Source organism: Scyliorhinus canicula, chromosome 21 (assembly GCF_902713615.1).
Source record: "Scyliorhinus canicula chromosome 21, sScyCan1.1, whole genome shotgun sequence".
Classification (NCBI taxonomy): domain Eukaryota; kingdom Metazoa; phylum Chordata; class Chondrichthyes; order Carcharhiniformes; family Scyliorhinidae; genus Scyliorhinus; species Scyliorhinus canicula.
The window spans coordinates 15,260,661-15,280,632 of NC_052166.1; the positions used below are offsets into that span (position 1 = coordinate 15,260,661).

A 19,972-nucleotide genomic window follows, 5' to 3' on the forward strand; every position below is an offset into this window, starting at 1 on the left:
GGTGCTGAGTGTTTTCCTGGGCGCTGGGTGTTTTCCTGGGTGCTGTGTGTTTTCCTAGGTGCTGGGTGTTTTCCTGAGTGTATTCCTGTGTGCTGGGTGTTTTCCTGGGTGTTTTCCTGGATGTTTACATGGTGCTGTGTGTTTTCCTGGATGCTGTGTGTTTTCCTGGGTGCTGTGTGTTTTCCTGGTGCTGTGTGTTTTCCTGGGTGCTGTGTGTTTTCCTGGGTGCTGTGTGTTTTCCTGGGTGCTGGGTGTTTTTCTGGATGCTGGGTGTTTTCCTGGGTGCTGTGTGTTTTCCTGGGTGCTGTGTGTTTTCCTGGGTGCTGTGTGTTTTGCTGGGTGTTTTCCTGGGTGCTGTGTGTTTTCCTGGGTGCTGTGTGTTTTCCTGGGTGCTGTGTGTTTTTCTGGGTGCTGTGTGTTTTCCTGGGTGCTGTGTGTTTTCCTGGGTGCTGGGTGTTTTCCTGGGTGTTTTCCTGGGTGCTGTGTGTTTTCCTAGGTGCTGGGTGTTTTCCTGAGTGTATTCCTGTGTGCTGGGTGTTTTCCTGGGTGTTTTCCTGTGTGCTGGGTGTTTTTCTGGGTGCTGTGTGTTTTCCTGGGTGCTGGGTGTTTTTCTGGGTGCTGTGTGTTTTCCTGGGTGGTGGGTGTTTTCCTGGGTGTTTTCCTGTGTGCTGTGTGTTTTCCTGGGTGCTGGGTGTTTTTCTGGGTGCTGTGTGTTTTCCTGGGTGCTGGGTGTTTTTCTGGGTGCTGTGTGTTTTCCTGGGTGGTGGGTGTTTTCCTGGGTGCTGGGTGTTTTCCTGGGTGCTGGTTGTTTTCCTGGGTGCTGCTTGTTTTCCTGGTGCTGGGTGTTTTCATGGGTGTTTTCCTGGTGCTGGGCGTTTTCCTGGGTGTTTTCCTGGATGCTGTGTGTTTTCCTGTGTGCTGGGAGTTTTCCTGGATGCTATGTGTTTTGCTGGGTGCTGTGTGTTTTCCTGGGTGGTGGTGTTTTCCTGGGTGCTGTGGGTTTTCCTGGGTGCTGCGGGTTTTCCTGGGTGCTGTGTGTTTTCCTGGGTGCTGTGTGTTTTCCTGGATGCTGGGTGTTTTGATGGGTGCTGGGTGTTTTCCTGGGTGCTGGGTGTTTTCCTGGGTGTATTCCTGTGTGCTGGGTGTTTTCCTGGGTGTTTTCCTAGGTGTTTTCCTGGTGCTGTGTGTTTTCCTGGGTGCTGGGTGTTTTTCTGGGTGCTGGGTGTTTTCCTGGGTGCTGTGTGTTTTCCTGGTGCTGTGTGTTTTCCTGGGTGCTGTGTGTTTTCCTGGGTGCTGGTTGTTTTCCTGGGTGCTGTGTGTTTTCCTGGGTGCTGTGTGTTTTGCTGGGTGTTTTCCTGGGTGCTGTGTGTTTTCCTGGGTGCTGTGTGTTTTTCTGGGTGCTGTGTGTTTTCCTGGGTGCTGTGTGTTTTCCTGGGTGCTGGGTGTTTTCCTAGGTGCTGTGTGTTTTCCTGGGTGCTGTGTGTTTTCTTGGGTGCTGTGTGTTTTCTTGGGTGCTGGGTGTTTTCGTGGGTGCTGTGTGTTTTCCTGGGTGCTGGGTGTTTTCCTGGGTGCTGTGTGTTTTCCTGGGTGCTGTGTGTTTTGCTGGGTGTTTTCCTGGGTGCTGTGTGTTTTCCTGGGTGCTGTGTGTTTTTCTGGGTGCTGTGTGTTTTCCTGGGTGCTGTGTGTTTTCCTGGGTGCTGGGTGTTTTCCTAGGTGCTGTGTGTTTTCCTGGGTGCTGTGTGTTTTCTTGGGTGCTGTGTGTTTTCTTGGGTGCTGGGTGTTTTCGTGGGTGCTGTGTGTTTTCCTGGGTGCTGGGTGTTTTCCTGGGTGCTGTGTGTTTTCCTGGGTGCTGTGTGTTTTTCTGGTGCTGGGTGTTTCCCTGGGTGCTGGGTGTTTTCCTGGGTGCTGGGTGTTTTCCTCGGTGCTGTGTGTTTTCCTGGTGCTGGGTGTTTTCATGGGTGTTTTCCTGGTGCTGGGCATTTTCCTGGGTGTTTTCCTGGATGCTGTGTGTTTTCCTGGGTGCTGGGAGTTTTCCTGGGTGCTGTGTGTTTTGCTGGGTGCTGTGTGTTTTCCTGGGTGGTGGGTGTTTTCCTAGGTGCTGTGTGTTTTCCTGGGTGCTGTGTGTTTTCTTGGGTGCTGTGTGTTTTCCTGGGTGCTGTGTGTTTTCTTGAGTGCTGTGTGTTTTCCTGGGTGCTGTGTGTTTTCCTGGGTGCTGGGTGTTTTTCTGGGTGCTGTGTGTTTTCTTGAGTGCTGTGTGTTTTCCTGGGTGCTGGGTGTTTTCCTGGTGCTGTGTGTTTTCCTGGGTGCTGTGTGTTTTCCTGGGTGCTGTGTGTTTTCCTGGGTGCTGGGTGTTTCCCTGGGTGCTGGGTGTTTCCCTGTGTGCTGTGTGTTTTCCTGGGCACTGGGTGTTTTCCTGGGTGCTGTGTGTTTTCCTAGGTGCTGGGTGTTTTCCTGGGTGTTTTCCTGGGTGCTGTGTGTTTTGCTGGGTGTTTTCCTGGGTCCTGTGTGTTTTCCTGGGTGCTGCGGGTTTTCCTGGGTGCTGTGTGTTTTCCTGGGTGCTGTGTGTTTTCCTGGATGCTGTGTGTTTTCCTGGTGCTGTGTGTTTTCCTGGGTGCTGGGTGTTTTCCTGGGTGCTGAGTGTTTTCCTGGGTGCTGTGTGTTTTCCTAGGTGCTGGGTGTTTTCCTGAGTGTATTCCTGTGTGCTGGGTGTTTTCCTGTGTGCTGGGTGTTTTCCTAGGTGCTGTGTGTTTTCCTGGGTGCTGGGTGTTTTTCTGGGTGCTGGGTGTTTTCCTAGGAGCTGGGTGTTTTTCTGGGTGCTGTGTGTTTTCCTGGGTGCTGGGTGTTTTTCTGGGTGCTGTGTGTTTTCCTGGGTGCTGGGTGTTTTTCTGGGTGCTGTGTGTTTTCCTGGGTGGTGGGTGTTTTCCTGGGTGTTTTTCTGTGTGCTGGGTGTTTTCCTGGGTGCTGTGTGTTTTCCTGGGTGCTGTGTTTTCCTGGGTGCTGTGTGTTTTCCTGGGTGCTGTGTGTTTTTCTGGGTGCTGTGTGTTTTCCTGGGTGCTGTGTGTTTTCCTGGGTGCTGTGTGTTTTCCTGGGTGCTGTGTGTTTTCTTGAGTGCTGTGTGTTTTCTTGGGTGCTGTGTGTTTTCCTGGGTGCTGGGTGTTTTCCTGGTGCTGTGTGTTTTCCTGGGTGCTGTGTGTTTTCCTGGGTGCTGTGTGTTTTCCTGGGTGCTGGGTGTTTCCCTGGGCGCTGGGTGTTTCCCTGTGTGCTGTGTGTTTTCCTGGGCGCTGGGTGTTTTCCTGGGTGCTGTGTGTTTTCCTAGGTGCTGGGTGTTTTCCTGGGTGTTTTCCTGGGTGCTGTGTGTTTTGCTGGGTGTTTTCCTGGGTGCTGTGTGTTTTCCTGGGTGCTGTGTGTTTTCCTGGATGCTGTGTGTTTTCCTGGTGCTGGGTGTTTTCCTGGATGCTGTGTGTTTTCCTGGTGCTGGGTGTTTTCCTGGGTGCTGGGTGTTTTCCTGGGTGCTGGGTGATTTCCTGGGTGCTGTGTGTTTTCCTTTATGCTGGGTGTTTTCCTGAGTGTATTCCTGTGTGCTGTGTGTTTTCCTGGGTGCTGTGTTTTCCTGGGTGCTGTGTGTTTTCCTGGGTGCTGTGTGTTTTTCTGGGTGCTGGGTGTTTTCCTAGGAGCTGGGTGTTTTTCTGGGTGCTGTGTGTTTTCCTGGGTGCTGGGTGTTTTCCTGGGTGCTGGGTGTTTTCCTGGGTGTTTTCCTGTGTGCTGTGTGTTTTCCTGGGTGCTGGGTGTTTTTCTGGGTGCTGTGTGTTTTCCTGGGTGGTGGGTGTTTTCCTGGGTGCTGGGTGTTTTCCTGGTGCTGGGTGTTTTCCTGGGTGCTGCGTGTTTTCCTGGGTGCTGTGTGCTTTCCTGGGTGCTGTGTGTTTTCCTGGGTGCTGGGTGTTTTCCTGGGTGCTGTGTGCTTTCCTGGGTGCTGGGTGTTTTCCTGGGTGCTGGGTGTTTTCCTGGGCGTTTTCCTGGTGCTGTGTGTTTTCCTGGGTGCTGTGTGTTTTCCTGGGTGCAGCGTGTCTTTCTGGTGCTGGGTGTTTCCCTGGGTGCTGGGTGTTTTCCTGGGTGCTGGTTGTTTCCCTGGGCGCTGGGTGTTTCCCTGTGTGCTGTGTGTTTTCCTGGGCGTTGGGTGTTTTCCTGGGTGCTGTGTGTTTTCCTAGGTGCTGGGTGTTTCCTGGGTGCTGTGTGTTTTCCTGGGTGCTGTGTGTTTTCCTGGGTGCTGTGTGTTTTCCTGGTGCTGTGTGTTTTCCTCGGTGCTGGGTGTTTTCCTGGGTGCTAGGTGATTTCCTGGGTGCTGTGTGTTTTTCTGGGTGCTGTGTGTTTTCCTAGGTGCTGGGTGTTTTCCTGAGTGTATTCCTGTGTGCTGGGTGTTTTCCTGGGTGTTTTCCTGGGTGCTGTGTGTTTTCCTGGGTGCTGGGTGTTTTTCTGGGTGCTGGGTGTTTTCCTAGGAGCTGGGTGTTTTTCTGGGTGCTGTGTGTTTTCCTGGGTGCTGGGTGTTTTTCTGGGTGCTGGGTGTTTTCCTGGGTGGTGGGTGTTTTCCTGGGTGTTTTCCTGTGTGCTGTGTGTTTTCCTGGGTGCTGGGTGTTTTTTCTGGGTGCTGTGTGTTTCCTGGGTGCTGGTTGTTTTCCTGGGTGCTGGGTGTTTTTCCTGGTGCTGTGTGTTTTCCTGGGTGCTGCGTGTTTTCCTGGGTGCTGGGTGTTTTCCTGGGTGCTGTGTGTTTCCTGGTGCTGGGTGTTTTCCTGGGTGCTGTGTGCTTTCCTGAGTGCTGGGTGTTTTCCTGGGTGCTGGGTGTTTTCCTGGGCGTTTTCCTGGGTGCTGTGTGTTTTCCTGGGTGCTGCGTGTTTTTCTGATGCTGGGTGTTTCCCTGGGTGCTGGGTGTTTTCCTGGGTGCTGGGTGTTTTCCCGGGTGCTGGGTGTTTTCCTCGGTGCTGTGTGTTTTCCTGGTGCTGGGTGTTTTCATGGGTGTTTTCCTGGTGCTGGGTGTTTTCATGGGTGTTTTCCTGGTGCTGGGCGTTTTCTGGGTGTTTTCCTGGGTGCTGTGTGTTTTCCTGTGTGCTGGGAGTTTTCCTGGATGCTGTGGGTTTTCCTGGGTGCTGCGGGTTTTCCTGGGTGCTGTGTGTTTTCCTGGGTGCTGTGTGTTTTCCTGGTGCTGGTGTTTTTCCTGGATGCTGGGTGTTTTGATGGGTGCTGGGTGTTTTCCTGTGTGCTGGTTGTTTTCCTGGGTGCTGCATGCTTTCCTGGGTGGTGTGTGTTTTCCTGGATGCTGGGTTTTCCTGGGTGCTGGATGTTTTCCTGGGTGCTGTGTGTTTTCCTGGGTTGTGGGTGTTTTCCTGGGTGCTGCGGGTTTTCCTGGGTGCTGCGGGTTTTCCTGGGTGCTGGGTGTTTTCCTGGGTGCTGTGGGTTTTCCTGGGTGCTGCGGGTTTTCCTGGGTGCTGTGTGTTTTCCTGGGTGCTGCGTGTTTTTCTGATGCTGGGTGTTTCCCTGGGTGCTGGGTGTTTTCCTGGGTGCTGGGTGTTTTCCCGGGTGCTGGGTGTTTTCCTCGGTGCTGTGTGTTTTCCTGGTGCTGGGTGTTTTCATGGGTGTTTTCCTGGTGCTGGGTGTTTTCATGGGTGTTTTCCTGGTGCTGGGCGTTTTTCTGGGTGTTTTCCTGGGTGCTGTGTGTTTTCCTGTGTGCTGGGAGTTTTCCTGGATGCTGTGGGTTTTCCTGGGTGCTGCGGGTTTTCCTGGGTGCTGTGTGTTTTCCTGGGTGCTGTGTGTTTTCCTGGGTGCTGTGTGTTTTCCTGGATGCTGGGTGTTTTGATGGGTGCTGGGTGTTTTCCTGTGTGCTGGTTGTTTTCCTGGGTGCTGCATGCTTTCCTGGGTGGTGTGTGTTTTCCTGGATGCTGGGTGTTTTGCTGGGTGCTGGATGTTTTCCTGGGTGCTGTGTGTTTTCCTGGGTTGTGGGTGTTTTCCTGGGTGCTGCGGGTTTTCCTGGGTGCTGCGGGTTTTCCTGGGTGCTGGGTGTTTTCCTGGGTGGTGTGTGTTTTCCTGGATGCTGGGTGTTTTGCTGGGTGTTTTGCTGGGTGCTGGATGTTTTCTTGGGTGCTGTGTGTTTTCCTGGGTTTGGGGTGTTTTCCTGGGCGCTGCGGGTTTTCCTGGGTGCTGCGGGTTTTCCTGGGTGCTGGGTGTTTTCCTGTGTGGTGTGTGTTTTCCTGGATGCTGGGTGTTTTGCTGGGTGTTTTGCTGGGTGCTGGGTGTTTTCCTGGGTGTTTTGCTGGATGCTGGGTGTTTTGCTGGATGCTGGGTGTTTTGCTGGGTGCTGGGTGTTTTCCTGGTGCTGTGCTTTCCTGGGTGCTGCGTGCTTTCCTGGGTGCTGCGTGCTTTCCTGGGGTACTGCATTTTGTTTTATGGGTGCTGGGTGCTCAGTGTTTCCACTGACCCCCCCCCCCCCCCCCCGAGTCTCGCTGCTGCCCCTTTGGCCAATGAGGAGAATCGAAGTGTGTGGCGGCGTGAGTCACTGTGCGCATGCTGGGCGGGCGGCTCCTCTGCGCATGCTGGGCGGGCGGCTCCTCTGCGCATGCTGGGCGGGCGGCTCCTCTGCGCGTGCTGGGCGGGCGGCTCCTCTGCGCGTGCTGGGCGGCTCCTCTGCGCGTGCTGGGCGGGCGGCTCCTCTGCGCATGCTGGGCGGGCGGCTCCTCTGCGCATGCTGGGCGGGCGGCTCCTCTGCGCATGCTGGGCGGGCGGCTCCTCTGCGCATGTACCTGTGGCGGTGTGCGCATGCTCTCGGACTGTCATGGCGGCCGCTCTGCAGTCTGTGAATGATGTGGAGATTGACCCGAGCGGGATTTTTAAATATGTTTTAATCCGGGTTTCGCAGGACGACGACAGCGGCGCAGTGAAGGACATCGTGCGGGGCTGGGCTTCTGCTGAGTATCACGGTAATACCGGGGGTTTGTGGGCCATGGGGCAGCGGAATAGAACAGAGGATATTGTCCACCCAGCCCTAAATACCCCCTCAGGAGGGGGGATGAGGCACTGTCTTGAGCCCCTGCAGTCCATGTGGTGTAGGTCCATCCACAGTGCTGTTAGGGAGGGAGTTCCAGGATTTTAACCCAGGACAGTGCAGGAACGGTTAATATGTTTCCAAGTCAGGATGGTGACTGCAGCTCCCGGCTCAGCTTCAACAGGAGCACTGTGTCTAATTCTGGCACCATACTTTAGAAAATATGTGAAGGTATTAGAGTACAGTAAAGATTGGTGAGAATGGTTCTGGGAATGAGACACTTCAGTTAGCTGGATTGTTTGGAGAAGCTGGGTTCATTTGCCTTGGAGAACAAAAGTTGAAGGGGGAGACTTGATGCAAAAGTTCGAGATCATGAGTGGTCTGGACAGAATGGATTGGTTAATGCAGCATACAGTATCCCGGACTTTATTAATCGGGGCAAAGAGTACAAGAGCAAGGACATTATATTAAACTTGTATAAAACACTGGTTCAGCCTTTGCTGGAATATTGTGTCCATTTCTGGGCTGCACACTTTGGGAAGGCAGAGAGAGTGCAGAAAAGATTGACTAGAATGGTTCCAGTGATGAGGAAATTTAGTTATGAGGATAGATTGGATGAAGCTGTTTTCCTTGGAGAAGAGAAGGCTGAGTGGATTTTTGATAGAAGGATTCAAAATTATGAGGGGGCTTGGCAGAATGGAACAGGGAGAGATTGTTTCCATTGAAGTGATCGAGAATTAGCATCAATTTTAGTCAATTGGCAAAAGAGGCAGTGCTGAATTGAGCAAAATCCTTTTTGCACAGCGAATGGTTAGGATCTGGAATGTTAGGATCTGGAATGTTTTGTCTGAGAGTGAGGCGGAGACAGATTTACACAACGAGTGGTTAGAATCTGGATTCAATCTAAGCTTTCAAAAAGGAATTGGGCACTTATCTGAAGAAATTATTGCAGGGTTATGGGGAAAGAGTGCGGGATCAGGCGATTTGTCCTTTCATAGAGCCGGCATGGGCTTGAAGGACACAATGGCCTCTAGTGCTGGAATCATTCTATGAGGAGAGTTTTAAACTGGGGGTAGGTAAAGTTTATTGAGATGTGATTTGTCAAAAATGGACTGGAAACAGTTGGCACCTGAAGGTAGACCAGTGCCAGATCAATGGGGGGCACTCGAGGAGGTGTTAGAAGGGGTTGAGAATACGTTCCCACTAATAAACGAGGTTAAGCCGCTGAATGTCAAAGAGACTATGGTGTGGAATAAAGAAGCTTTATGTCAGATGCTCAATGCTGTAGAAAATCTACAGGCTAATAGTGCAGGAGTGAAATTAAAACAAAGCGAGGGCATGAAAAATATCGGCAAGTAAAATGAAGGAGAACCCAAAGATGTTTCATGAATAAATGAAGAGGGGGGACTTAAATGAGAAAAGAGTTGGGTCGCTCCCTGAGATCAAAAGTCACTTGAGGCAGCACTTGTGGATTGTTCTTAATGAACACTTGGCGACTGCTTTCAGAGAGGGATGAAGCAGACAGGAGGAGGAGAGTGAAATATTAGATGGAATAACCATATTCTGGGAGGAAATAGAATAATTGAACGTGGTTAAGTGAATGTAGTCCCTCCAGTCCTGAAATTGTTTTGTGTTTTACTGCAACCACAGCTGATATCTATGATCAGGTGTCGGCCTCGATTGAGAAACTGGGTCTGCATTGTGAGTGCCAAGGCGGAGGTCGAATTAACCACAATAGCGCAAAGAAAAAGATCACCGTGTATGGATACTCCATGGTAAGTACAGAGGGGACATGCACAGTTTATTGTAAAACAGTCTGGGGAAAATGCACAAGAAGAGCTGCAAACTCCATGTCCCTTGGCGCAGGGGCTGGAGGCAGTGTTCATTGTTTAAACATCATCCTGAGGAGAAGAAGTGGTGTTCTTGGCTTGTGTTAAATTAGCTGATTTAAGATTTAAGGGCAGCACGGTAGCATAGTGGTTAGCATTAATGCTTTACAATGCTTTACAGCTCCAGGGTCCCAGGTTCGGTTCCCGGCTGGGTCACTGTCTGTGCGGAGTTTGCACGTACTCCCCATGTGTGCGTGGGTTTCCTCCGGGTGCTCCGGTTTCCTCCCACAGTCCAAAGATGTGCGGGTTAGGTGGATTGGCCATGATAAATTGCCCGTAGTGTCCAAAAAAGTAAGGTTAAGGGAGAATTGTTGGGTTACGGCTATAGGATGGATATGTGAGTTTGAGTAGGGTGATCATTGCTCGGCACAACATCGAGGGCCTGTTCTGTGCTGTACTGTTCTAAAATCTAAAATTTAGTTCAACCCTTCAGATAGAGAGCAGAAATCAGACAGGCATCTCACTCTAGATAATCATCAAGCATTCCCTGATTAAGGAAGGCACAGGGGTGTATAACTGTGTGGGGTTGGGGTGTGTGTGTCTATGGTCGCCTATGGCAAAGGGATGCATATGTGCACTGATTAGGGGAGGGTGTATGTGCATACCCGATAAGTACAGGATTGGACCATAAAAGACTTAACGACCCTTTCTGAGAAGAAATTCCTCCTCATCTCTGTCTAAAATGGAAGACCCTTTATTTTGTAGCAGTGCCCCCTAGTTCTAGGTTCCCCCATGAGAGAAATATTAAATCACCACCAAGCCTGTCCAGTGTCCCCTCAGCATTTTATATCTTTCATTAAGATCATCTCTCACTGTTCTAAACTCCAATGAGTATGGGCCCCAGCCTGCTAAACCTTTCCCCATAAAACAATCTCTTTATCCCACGTGAACCTTCTCTGAACTGTTTCCAATGCAACTCCATCCCTCCTCAGGTAAGGAAATCAGAATTGTACACAGTATCCCGATGTGGTCTCACTAATGCCTGTATAGTTGCAGCAAGACGTCCGACTTTTATACCTCATCCTCCCTTCCAATAAAGCCAACGTTCCTCAGCCTTTCTAATTACTTGCTCTATCTGCATTTGACTTTTTGTGATTCACGCACAAGGACACCCAGGTTTCTCCACTGCAACATTCTGAAATCTCTACATTTAAATAATATTCTGATTTTCTAGTCCACCCAAAGTGAGGAGGACGAGAATTGTAATGACATTTTCCCACATTATACTTTGCCAATCGTTTACCCACTCACTGAATCAATTTTTATCCTTTTTTCAGATTCTTTGTATCTTCCTCACTTTCTTGCATTCCAACCTATTTTTGCATCATGTGATAATTTGGCTACAATACACACAGTGCCTTCATTGCACCAATTAATTATAGAACATAGAACAGTACATAGAACAATATAGCACAGAACAGGCCCTTCGGCCCTCGATGTTGTGCCGAGCAATGATCACCCTACTCAAACCCACGTATCCTATACCCGTTACCCAACTCTCTGCACTGAAGTCATTCCCTCAAGCAGCTTGGTGAAAGGGTGCAGATACCAGACAGCGCAAAGAGGGTGGCACTGGTCAGTGCCGGGAGCGTGGAGGGGGGCGATGCCGCCATCGGGCAGCATGCAGGGGAGAAGAACCTGCTAGTACGTGTAGTATGTGTGTTACTTGCTCTGTGTGACAGTATTCAACTGAGAATGATTCTGGGATGTAAATGGGTTCAGGCAGGGTGTTGGTGTGTGTTATTATGGGCATGTGTGAAGATCTGTGTGTGACTGGGGGCACGCCTGTGCTTGTGTGGGGGTACGTGTGTGTGCATGGAGGAGGGGAGTCTGGGCGGAGGGGGGGGGGGGGGCTGGGTATGCATTTGTAAGAGGGGCAGGAGTGCACATGTGGGGAGAGAGCCAGGGTTTTGTGTAGGTTTTGTGTGGGAGGTGTCTGTTGGGCAGAGGCAAGTGTATGCATGTTGTGGCGGGGGTGAGCGTGGTTGTGCGTGGCATGGGGGCAGTGTGGGTGTGTGTCTGTGTGTGGGGGGGGTGTCTGTGTAGGGGCGGGGGTGCGTGTGGGGGAGGGGGGGCGGGCGGGGTGTTTCTGTGTCTGGGGGCAGGGGAGTGTGTGTCTGTGTGTAGGGGAGGGGGTGTATGTCTATGGGGGGGGGTGGGTGTCTGTGGGGCAGGGGGTGTCTGTGTGGGGCAGGGGGTGTGTCCGTGTGGGGGCGGGGAGGTGTATCTGCATAGGGGAGGTGTGTTGCTGTGGGCGGGGGGGTGTGTGGGGGCATGGGGGGTGTCTGTGGGGGCGGGGGAGTGTGTGTCTGTGTGTGGCGGCAGGGGAGTGTGTGTCTGTGTGTGAGGGTGGAGTGGTGTCTGTGTGGGGGACCGAGGTGAGTGTCGGTGTGTGGTGGCGTGTGTCTGTGTGAGGCGGGGAGGTGTCTGTGTGTGGGGGCAGGGGAGTGTGTGTCTGTGTGTAGGGGAGGGGGTGTGTGTCTATGGGGGCGGGGGGGTGCCTGTGGGGCAGGGGGTGTGTCTGTGTGGGGGCGGGGAGGTGTATCTGCATAGGGGAGGTGTGTTGCTGTGGGGGGGGGGGGGGGGGGGGCAGGGAAGTGTGTCTGTGTGTGGGGGCGGGGGAGTGTGTGTCCGTGTGAGGGTGGGGTGGTGTCTGTGTGGGGGCGGGGAGGTGTCTGTGTGTGGGGGCGGGGGAGTGTGTGTGTCTGTGTGTGGGGGCGGGGGAGTGTGTGTCTGTGTGTAGGGGAGGGGGTGTGTTTCTGTGGGGGAGGGGGTGTGTCCGTGTGGGGGCGGGGAGGTGTATCTGCATTGGGGAGGTGTGTTGCTCTGGGGGTGGAGGTGTCTGTGCGGGCAGGGGGCTCTGTGTGTCGGGGCAGGGTGTGTCTGTGGGTGGGGGGCCGTGTGTCTGTGGGTGGGGGGCCGTGTGTCTGTGGGTGGGGGACCGTGTGTCTGTGGGTGGGGGGCCGTGTGTCTGTGGGTGAGGGGCCGTGTGTCTGTGGGTGAGGGGCCATGTGTCTGTGGGTGAGGGGGCCGTGTGTCTGTGGGTGAGGGGCCGTGTGTCTGTGGGTGAGGGGCCGTGTGTCTGCGGGTGAGGGGCCGTGTGTCTGCGGGTGAGGGGCCGTGTGTCTGCGGGTGAGGGGCCGTGTGTCTGCGGGTGAGGGGCCGTGTGTCTGCGGGTGAGGGGCCGTGTGTCTGCGGGTGAGGGGCCGTGTGTCTGCGGGTGAGGGGCCGTGTGTCTGCGGGTGAGGGGCCGTGTGTCTGCGGGTGAGGGGCCTTGTGTCCACGCAGACACGGGGAGAACGTGCAGACTCCTCACGTTCACCCATGGTGGGGATTGAATCCGGGTTCCTGGCGCTGTGAGATCTAGCAAAAAAACAATAAAAACTAAGAACAAAAAGAACAAAGAAAATTACAGCACAGGAACAGGCCCTTCGGCCCTCCCAGCCTGAGCCGATCCAGATCCTTTATCTAAACCTGTTGCCTATTTTCCAAGGTCTACTTCTCTCTGTTCCCCACCCGTTCATATATCTGTCCAGATACATCTTAAATGATGCTATCATTCCCGCCTCTACCACCTCCGCTGGCAAAGCATTCCAGGCACCCACCACCCTCTGTGTAAAAGAAACGTCCCACGCACATCTCCCTTAAACCTTTCCCCTCTCACCTTGAAATCGTGACCCCTTGTAATTGACACCCCCACTCTTGGAAAAAGCTTGTTGCTATTCACCCTGTCCATACCTCTCATAATTTTGTAGACCTCAATCAGGTCTCCCCTCAACCTCCAACTTTCCAATGAAAACAATCCTAATCTACTCAACCTTTCTTCATAGCTAGCACGCTCCATACCAGGCAACATCCTGGTGAACCTCCTCTGCACCCTCTCTAAAGCATCCACATTCCTCTGGTAATGTGGTGACCAGAACTGCACGCAGTATTCCAAATGTGGCCTAAGCAAAGTCCGATACAACTGTAACATGACCTGCCGACTCTTGTACTCAATACCCCGTTCCGATGAAAGCAAGCATGCTGTATGCCTTCTTGACCACTCTATCGACCTGCGTTGCCACCTTCAGGGTACTATGTACCTGAACTCCCAGATCTCTCTGTACATCAATTTTCCCCAGGACTCTTCCATTGACCATATAGTCTGCTCTTGAGTTAGACCTTCCAAAATGCATCACCTCGCATTTGCCTGGATTGAACTCCATCTGCCATTTCTCTGCCCAACTCTCCAATCTATCTATATTTTGCTGTATTCTCTGACAGTCCGCCTCGCTATCTGCAACTCCACCAATCTTAGTATCATCTGCAAACTTGCTCATCAGACATCTTATACCTTCGTCCAGATCATTTATGTAGATCACAAACAACAGTGGTCCGAGCACGGATCCCTGTGGAACACCGCTAGTCACCTTTCTCCATTTTGAGACACTCCCTTCCACCACTACTCTCTGTCTCCTGTTGCCCAGCCAGTTCTTTATCCATCTGGCTAGTACACCCTGAACCCCATACGACTTCACTTTTTCCATCAAACTGATATGGGAAACTTTATCAAATGCTTTACTGATGTCCATGTATATGACATCTACAGCCCTTCCCTCATCAATTAACTTTGTCACTTCCTCAAAGAATTCTATTAGGTTTGTAAGATATGACCTTCCCTGCACAAAACCATGCTGCCTATCACTGATAAGTCTATTTTCTTCCAAATGTGAATACATCCTATCCCTCAGTGTCTTCTCCAACAGTTTTCCTACCACTGACATCAAGCTCACAGGTCTATAATTCCCTGGATTTTCCCTGCTACCCTTCTTAAACAAAGGGACATCATTAGCAATTCTCCAGTCCTCCGGGACCTCACCCGTGCTCAAGGATGCTGCAAAGATATCTGTTAAGGCCCCAGCTATTTCGTCCCTCGCTTCCCCCAATTAACCTGGGATAGATCCCATCCGGTCTTGGGGACTTGTCCACCTTAATGCCTTTTAGCATACCCAAAACGTCCCCCTTCCTTATGCCGTAGGTGAGTAAAATGGAAGTGTCTGTTCAAGACAAATGTTTGCCATTACAGGCAGAGTCGGGAGAATTTATAACGGGGAATAGAGAAATAGCAGAGAAGTTAAATTATTATTTTGTGTCTGTTTTCACTGAGGAAGATACAGGAAATCTCCCAGAGTTAGAGATCCAAGGGACTTGGGAGAATGGGGAATTGAAGGGAATTAGTATAAGTAAGAAGGTTGTATTGGAGAAATTAATGGGACTGAAGGTTGTTTAGTCCCCAGGACTGGCTATTCGACATCCCAGAGTGTTGGAAGTAGCTATGGTGGGGATGCATTGGTGAGCAAAATTCTATCGATTCTGGAAGGTGACTGCAGATTGGAAGCTAGCAAATGTCACCCCACCATTTAGGAAGGGAGGGAGAGAGAAAACAGGGAACTACAGACCTTTTTTTTTTCCTATTTTATAAATTTAGAGTACCCAATTATTTTTTTTCCAATTAAAGGGCAATTTAGCGTGGCCAATCCACCTACCCTGCACATCTTTGGGTTGTGGGAGATGAAACCCACGCAGACATGGGGAGAACGTGCAAACTCCACACTCCAGGGCCAGGATTCGAACCCGGGCCCTCAGCGCCGCAGCCCTGCTAAGCGCTGTGCCACGTGCCGCCCCCAGGGAACTACAGACCTGTTAGCCTGACATAAGCAGTAGGGAAAATGCTGGCATCTATTATAAAGGATGTGATAAATGGACTCTTGGACAATCATGATCTGATTGGGCATAGCATGGATTTATGAATGGCAAATGGTGTTTGAATCATAGAATTTACAGTGAATAAGGAGGCCATTCGGCCCATCAAGTCTGCACCGGCCCTGTAAAGCTAACCACCATGCTACCGTGCTGCCCCCACCTCCACCCTATCCCAGTAACCCCCGCCTAGCCTTTTTTTTTGGACACTAAAGGCAATTTAGTATGCCCATTCCACCTAACCTGCACATCTGTCGCATCTCAGAGGGCAGTATGGTAGCACAGTGGTGAGCACAGTTGCTTCACTGCTCCAGGGTCCCAGGTTCGATTCCCGGCTTGGGTCACTGACTATGCGGAGTCTGAAAGTTCTCCCCGTGTCTGCCTGGGTTTCCGGTTTCCTCCCACAGTCCAAAGATGTGCAGATTAGGTGGATTGGCCATGATAAATTGCCCTTAGTGTCCAAAAAAGGTTAGCTGGGTTACGGAGATTGTGTGGAGGCTTTAGTGGGGTGCTCTTTCCAAGAGCCGGTGCAGCCTCGATAGGCCGAATAGCCTCCTTCTGCACTGTAAATTCTATGATAACTTTGGACAGTGGGAGGAAACCGGAACACCTGGAGGAAACCCACGAGACATGGGGAAAACGTGCAGACTCCGCATAGTCAGTGACCCAAGCCGGGAATCGAACCCAGGTCCCTGGCGCTGTGACACAACAGTGCTAACCACTGTGCTACCGTTACCATCCTAAATGGTAAGAGATGAGAAAGTGTAGATGTACAAAGGGACCTAGGTGGTCGGATGCAGCAAGCTATTAGAAAGGCAAATGGAATGTTAGCCTTTACTAGACGAATTGAGTACAGGAGTAGAGAGGTCTTGCTTCAATTGTATAGAAGCTTGGTTAGATCGCGCCTGGGTACTGTGTACAGTTTAGTTCCCTTACCTCAGAAAGGAAATTATTGCCATAGAGGGATCACAGCTCGGGTTCACCAGACTTGTTGCGGGGATGGTGGGACTGCCTAATGAAGAGCGATTGGAGAAACTGGGCCTGTATTCGCTGGAGTTTCAATCATTGAAACCTACAAAATACTTAAAGGAACAGACAGAGTAGGTACAGGTAAGATGTTTCCCTTGGCTGGAGAGTCTAGAACCAGAGGACACAATTTCACAATAAGGGTAATGCCACTTAGGACCGAGTGAGGAGAAATTCCTTTACCCAGATGGTTGCGAATCTTTGGAATTCTCTACCCAGTAGAAGCTCAGGCACTGAGTATGTTTAAAGCAGCGATTGGTGGTATGATAGGTTTCTAAATACCAGTGAGTGAAAGGGTTAAGGGGATGCTGGGGGTAAAAGGCATTGAATTGACCGATCAGCAATGATCGTATTAAATGGAGCAGGCTCGATGGGCTGAATGGCCTTACTCCCGTTCCTATGTTCCAATAAATCTACAGGCCCCATGGCACGTGTTACTCCATCAAAGAACTCCAATCAATTGGTTAAACATAGTTTCCCTTTCACAAAACCTGACTGGCTTTGTTGGGGTGTGGATAGGGTTGTCTGTTTTTTTTTGGGGTGTAGGCCCGTTTGTGGGTGGGTAAGTGGGTGGACATCCACGATGGGGGTGGTGGGTGCATGTGGGGGTGGTGTGCTGGGAGTCCGGGGGGGGTGGGGGGGGTGCCTGTGGGTGGGTGTCTGGTATAGACAGGATCTGCCGAGGTTCGGTTTCTCTGAGGGTGGTGCTGTTGGCTCAGTCTGATGATTGATCAATGTGACAGGTTTAGTAACTGAAGAGTTGACATTAACGAGTGAACCTTGAGCAGAGTCAGGAGGCAGGCAAGGGATATCAGATATAATATCTGTCAGTGTTTGTGATGGGTTCTTGCTCGGGCTACTGGTGTGGTGCCTGAAGGTTAACCATTTTTTGATATTCTTATTCTTTTGTGCGCAGGGCTTTGGCCGGGCAGATCATGAAATAACTACAGCGATCCTGAAATCCAGGTACCCAGACTACAGTGTGACCTGGACAAATGAGGGTTACTGAGATGGGCAACACTGCAAAACTGTCCCAGTGTGCCAGAAGCTCAACTCATTCCTCTGGACTCTGGTTGGAGATGCACAGATCATGGATGATTGAGATCTGAATTAAATTATCACTCTTCCTTAACGGTATAGCACAGATTACTCTCTTGTGTCTCTGAATCAACCTGTCCCACAACAACCCCCACATAGGAGACTTGGTCTAAATGTGTCGAAGTGTGAGTTCATCCATCGCTCACTGCCCCGCACTGGACTCTCATTCACTCACTGCGCTGCACTGGACTCACTCGCTGCCCCGCACTGGACTCTCACTCACTGCCCCGCACTGGACTCTCACTCACTGCCCCGCACTGGACTCTCATTCACTCACTGCGCTGCACTGGACTCGCTCGCTGCCCTGCACTGGACTCTCACTCACTGCCCCGCACTGGACTCTCACTCACTGCCCCGCACTGGACTCTCATTCACTCACTGCGCTGCACTGGACTCGCTCGCTGCCCCGCACTGGACTCTCACTCACTGCCCCGCACTGGACTCTCATTCACTCACTGCACTGGACTCACTCGCTGCCCCGCACTGGACTCTCACTCATTCACTGCGCTTAACTGGACTCTCACTCGCTGCCCTGCACTGGACTCTCACTCATTCACTGCGCTTAACTGGACTCTCACTCACTGCCCTGCACTGGACTCTCACTCACTGCCCTGCACTGGACTCTCACTCACTGCCCCACACTGGACTCTCACTCACTGCCCTGCAATGGACACTCACTCGCTGCCCCGCACTGGACTCTCATTCACTCGCTGCACTGGACTCACTCGCTGCCCCGCACTGGACTCTCACTCGCTGCCCCGCACTGGACTCTCACTCGCTGCCCCGCACTGGACTCTCACTCACTGCCCCGCACTGGACACTCACTCGCTGCCCCGCACTGGACTCTCACTCACTGCCCTGCACTGGACCCTCACTCACTGCCCCGCACTGGACACTCACTCGCTGCCCCGCACTGGACTCTCACTCGCTGCCCCGCACTGGACACTCACTCGCTGCCCCGCACTGGACTCTCACTCGCTGCCCCGCACTGGACTCTCACTCACTGCCCCGCACTGGACTCTCGCTCACTGCCCCGCACTGGACACTCACTCGCTGTCCCGCACTGGACTCTCACTCACTGCCCCGCACTGGACTCTCACTCACTCACTGCGCTTAACTGGACTCTCACTCACTGCCCTGCACTGGACACTCACTCGCTGCCTCGCACTGGACTCTCAATCACTTCCCAGCACTGGACTCTCACTCACTGCCCTGCACTGGACACTCACTCGCTGCCTCGCACTGGACTCTCGCTCGCTGCCCCGCACTGGACTCTCGCTCGCTGCCCCGCACTGGACTCTCGCTCGCTGCCCCGCACTGGACTCTCGCTCGCTGCCCCGCGCTGGACTCTCGCTCACTGCCCCGCGCTGGACTCTCGCTCACTGCCCCGCGCTGGACTCTCGCTCACTGCCCCGCACTGGACTCTCGCTCACTGCCCCGCACTGGACTCTCGCTCACTGCCCCGCACTGGACTCTCACTCACTGCCCCGCACTGGACTCTCGCTCACTGCCCCGCACTGGACTCTCGCTCACTGCCCCGCACTGGACTCTCGCTCACTGCCCCGCACTGGACTCTCGCTCACTGCCCCGCACTGGACTCTCGCTCACTGCCCCGCACTGGACTCTCGCTCACTGCCCCGCACTGGACTCTCGCTCACTGCCCCGCACTGGACTCTCGCTCACTGCCCCGCACTGGACTCTCGCTCACTGCCCTGCACTGGACTCACTCACTGCCCCGCGCTGGACTCTCATTCACTCACTGCGCTGCACTGGACTCACTCGCTGCCCCGCACTGGACTCTCACTCATTCACTGCGCTTAACTGGACTCTCACTCACTGCCCTGCACTGGACTCTCACTCACTGCCCCGCACTGGACTCTCACTCACTGCCCCACACTGGACTCTCACTCACTGCCCTGCACTGGACTCACTCGCTGCCCCGCACTGGACTCTCACTCATTCACTGCGCTTAACTGGACTCTCACTCACTGCCCTGCACTGGACTCTCACTCACTGCCCCACACTGGACTCTCACTCACTGCCCTGCACTGGACTCACTCGCTGCCCCGCACTGGACTCTCACTCATTCACTGCGCTTAACTGGACTCTCACTCGCTGCCCTGCACTGGACTCTCACTCATTCACTGCGCTTAACTGGACTCTCACTCACTGCCCTGCACTGGACTCTCACTCACTGCCCCACACTGGACTCTCACTCACTGCCCTGCACTGGACTCACTCGCTGCCCCGCACTGGACTCTCACTCATTCACTGCGCTTAACTGGACTCTCACTCGCTGCCCTGCACTGGACTCTCACTCATTCACTGCGCTTAACTGGACTCTCGCTCACTGCCCCGCACTGGACTCTCGCTCACTGCCCCGCACTGGACTCTCGCTCACTGCCCCGCACTGGACTCTTGCTCACTGCCCCGCACTGGACTCTCACTCGCTGCCCCGCACTGGACTCTCACTCACTGCCCCACACTGGACTCTCACTCACTGCCCCGCACTGGACTCTCGCTCACTGCCCCGCACTGGACTCTCGCTCACTGCCCCGCGCTGGACTCTCGCTCACTGCCCCGCGCTGGACTCTCGCTCACTGCCCCGCACTGGACTCTCGCTCCCTGCCCCGCGCTGGACTCTCGCTCACTGCCCCGCACTGGACTCTCGCTCGCTGCCCCGCACTGGACTCTCGCTCCCTGCCCCGCGCTGGACTCTCGCTCACTGCCCCGCACTGGACTCTCGCTCCCTGCCCCGCACTGGACTCTCGCTCACTGCCCCGCACTGGACTCTCACTCGCTGCCCCGCACTGGACTCTCACTCGCTGCCCCGCGCTGGACTCTCGTTCACTGCCCCGCGCTGGACTCTCGTTCACTGCCCCGCACTGGACTCTCGCTCACTGCCCCGCACTGGACTCTCGCTCACTGCCCCGCGCTGGACTCTCGCTCCCTGCCCCGCACTGGACTCTCGCTCCCTGCCCCGCACTGGACTCTCGCTCACTGCCCCGCACTGGACTCTCGCTCACTGCCCCGCACTGGACTCTCGCTCACTGCCCCGCACTGGACTCTCGCTCACTGCCCCGCACTGGACTCTCGCTCACTGCCCCGCACTGGACTCTCGCTCACTGCCCCGCGCTGGACTCTCGCTCACTGCCCCGCGCTGGACTCTCGCTCACTGCCCCGCTCTGGA

General features: G+C 53.4%; 1 protein-coding gene across 1 annotated transcript; it reads left to right on the forward strand.

Moving 5' to 3' along the window:
- Nucleotides 1-6,752: 6,752 nt before the first annotated feature.
- On the forward strand, nucleotides 6,753-16,821 carry phpt1 (phosphohistidine phosphatase 1). Its single transcript, XM_038782434.1, has 3 exons — nucleotides 6,753-6,962; nucleotides 8,678-8,802; nucleotides 16,601-16,821. Exons 1-3 carry the CDS (start codon nucleotides 6,818-6,820, stop codon nucleotides 16,691-16,693), a joined length of 363 nt encoding a protein of 120 aa, XP_038638362.1. The 5' UTR covers nucleotides 6,753-6,817; the 3' UTR covers nucleotides 16,694-16,821.
- The last annotated feature ends 3,151 nt before the right edge of the window (nucleotides 16,822-19,972 follow it).

What these genes read in the sequence shown, in the direction of transcription:
- phpt1 (XM_038782434.1), top strand. Translation starts at nt 6,818, where the DNA reads ATGGCGGCCGCTCTGCAGTCTGTGAATGATGTGGAGATTGACCCGAGC. An exon ending in GGCTTCTGCTGAGTATCACG is followed by an intron (nt 6,963 to 8,677) that starts GTAATACCGGGG and finishes CTGCAACCACAG; the next exon opens with CTGATATCTATGATCAGGTG. An exon ending in CCGTGTATGGATACTCCATG is followed by an intron (nt 8,803 to 16,600) that starts GTAAGTACAGAG and finishes TTTTGTGCGCAG; the next exon opens with GGCTTTGGCCGGGCAGATCA.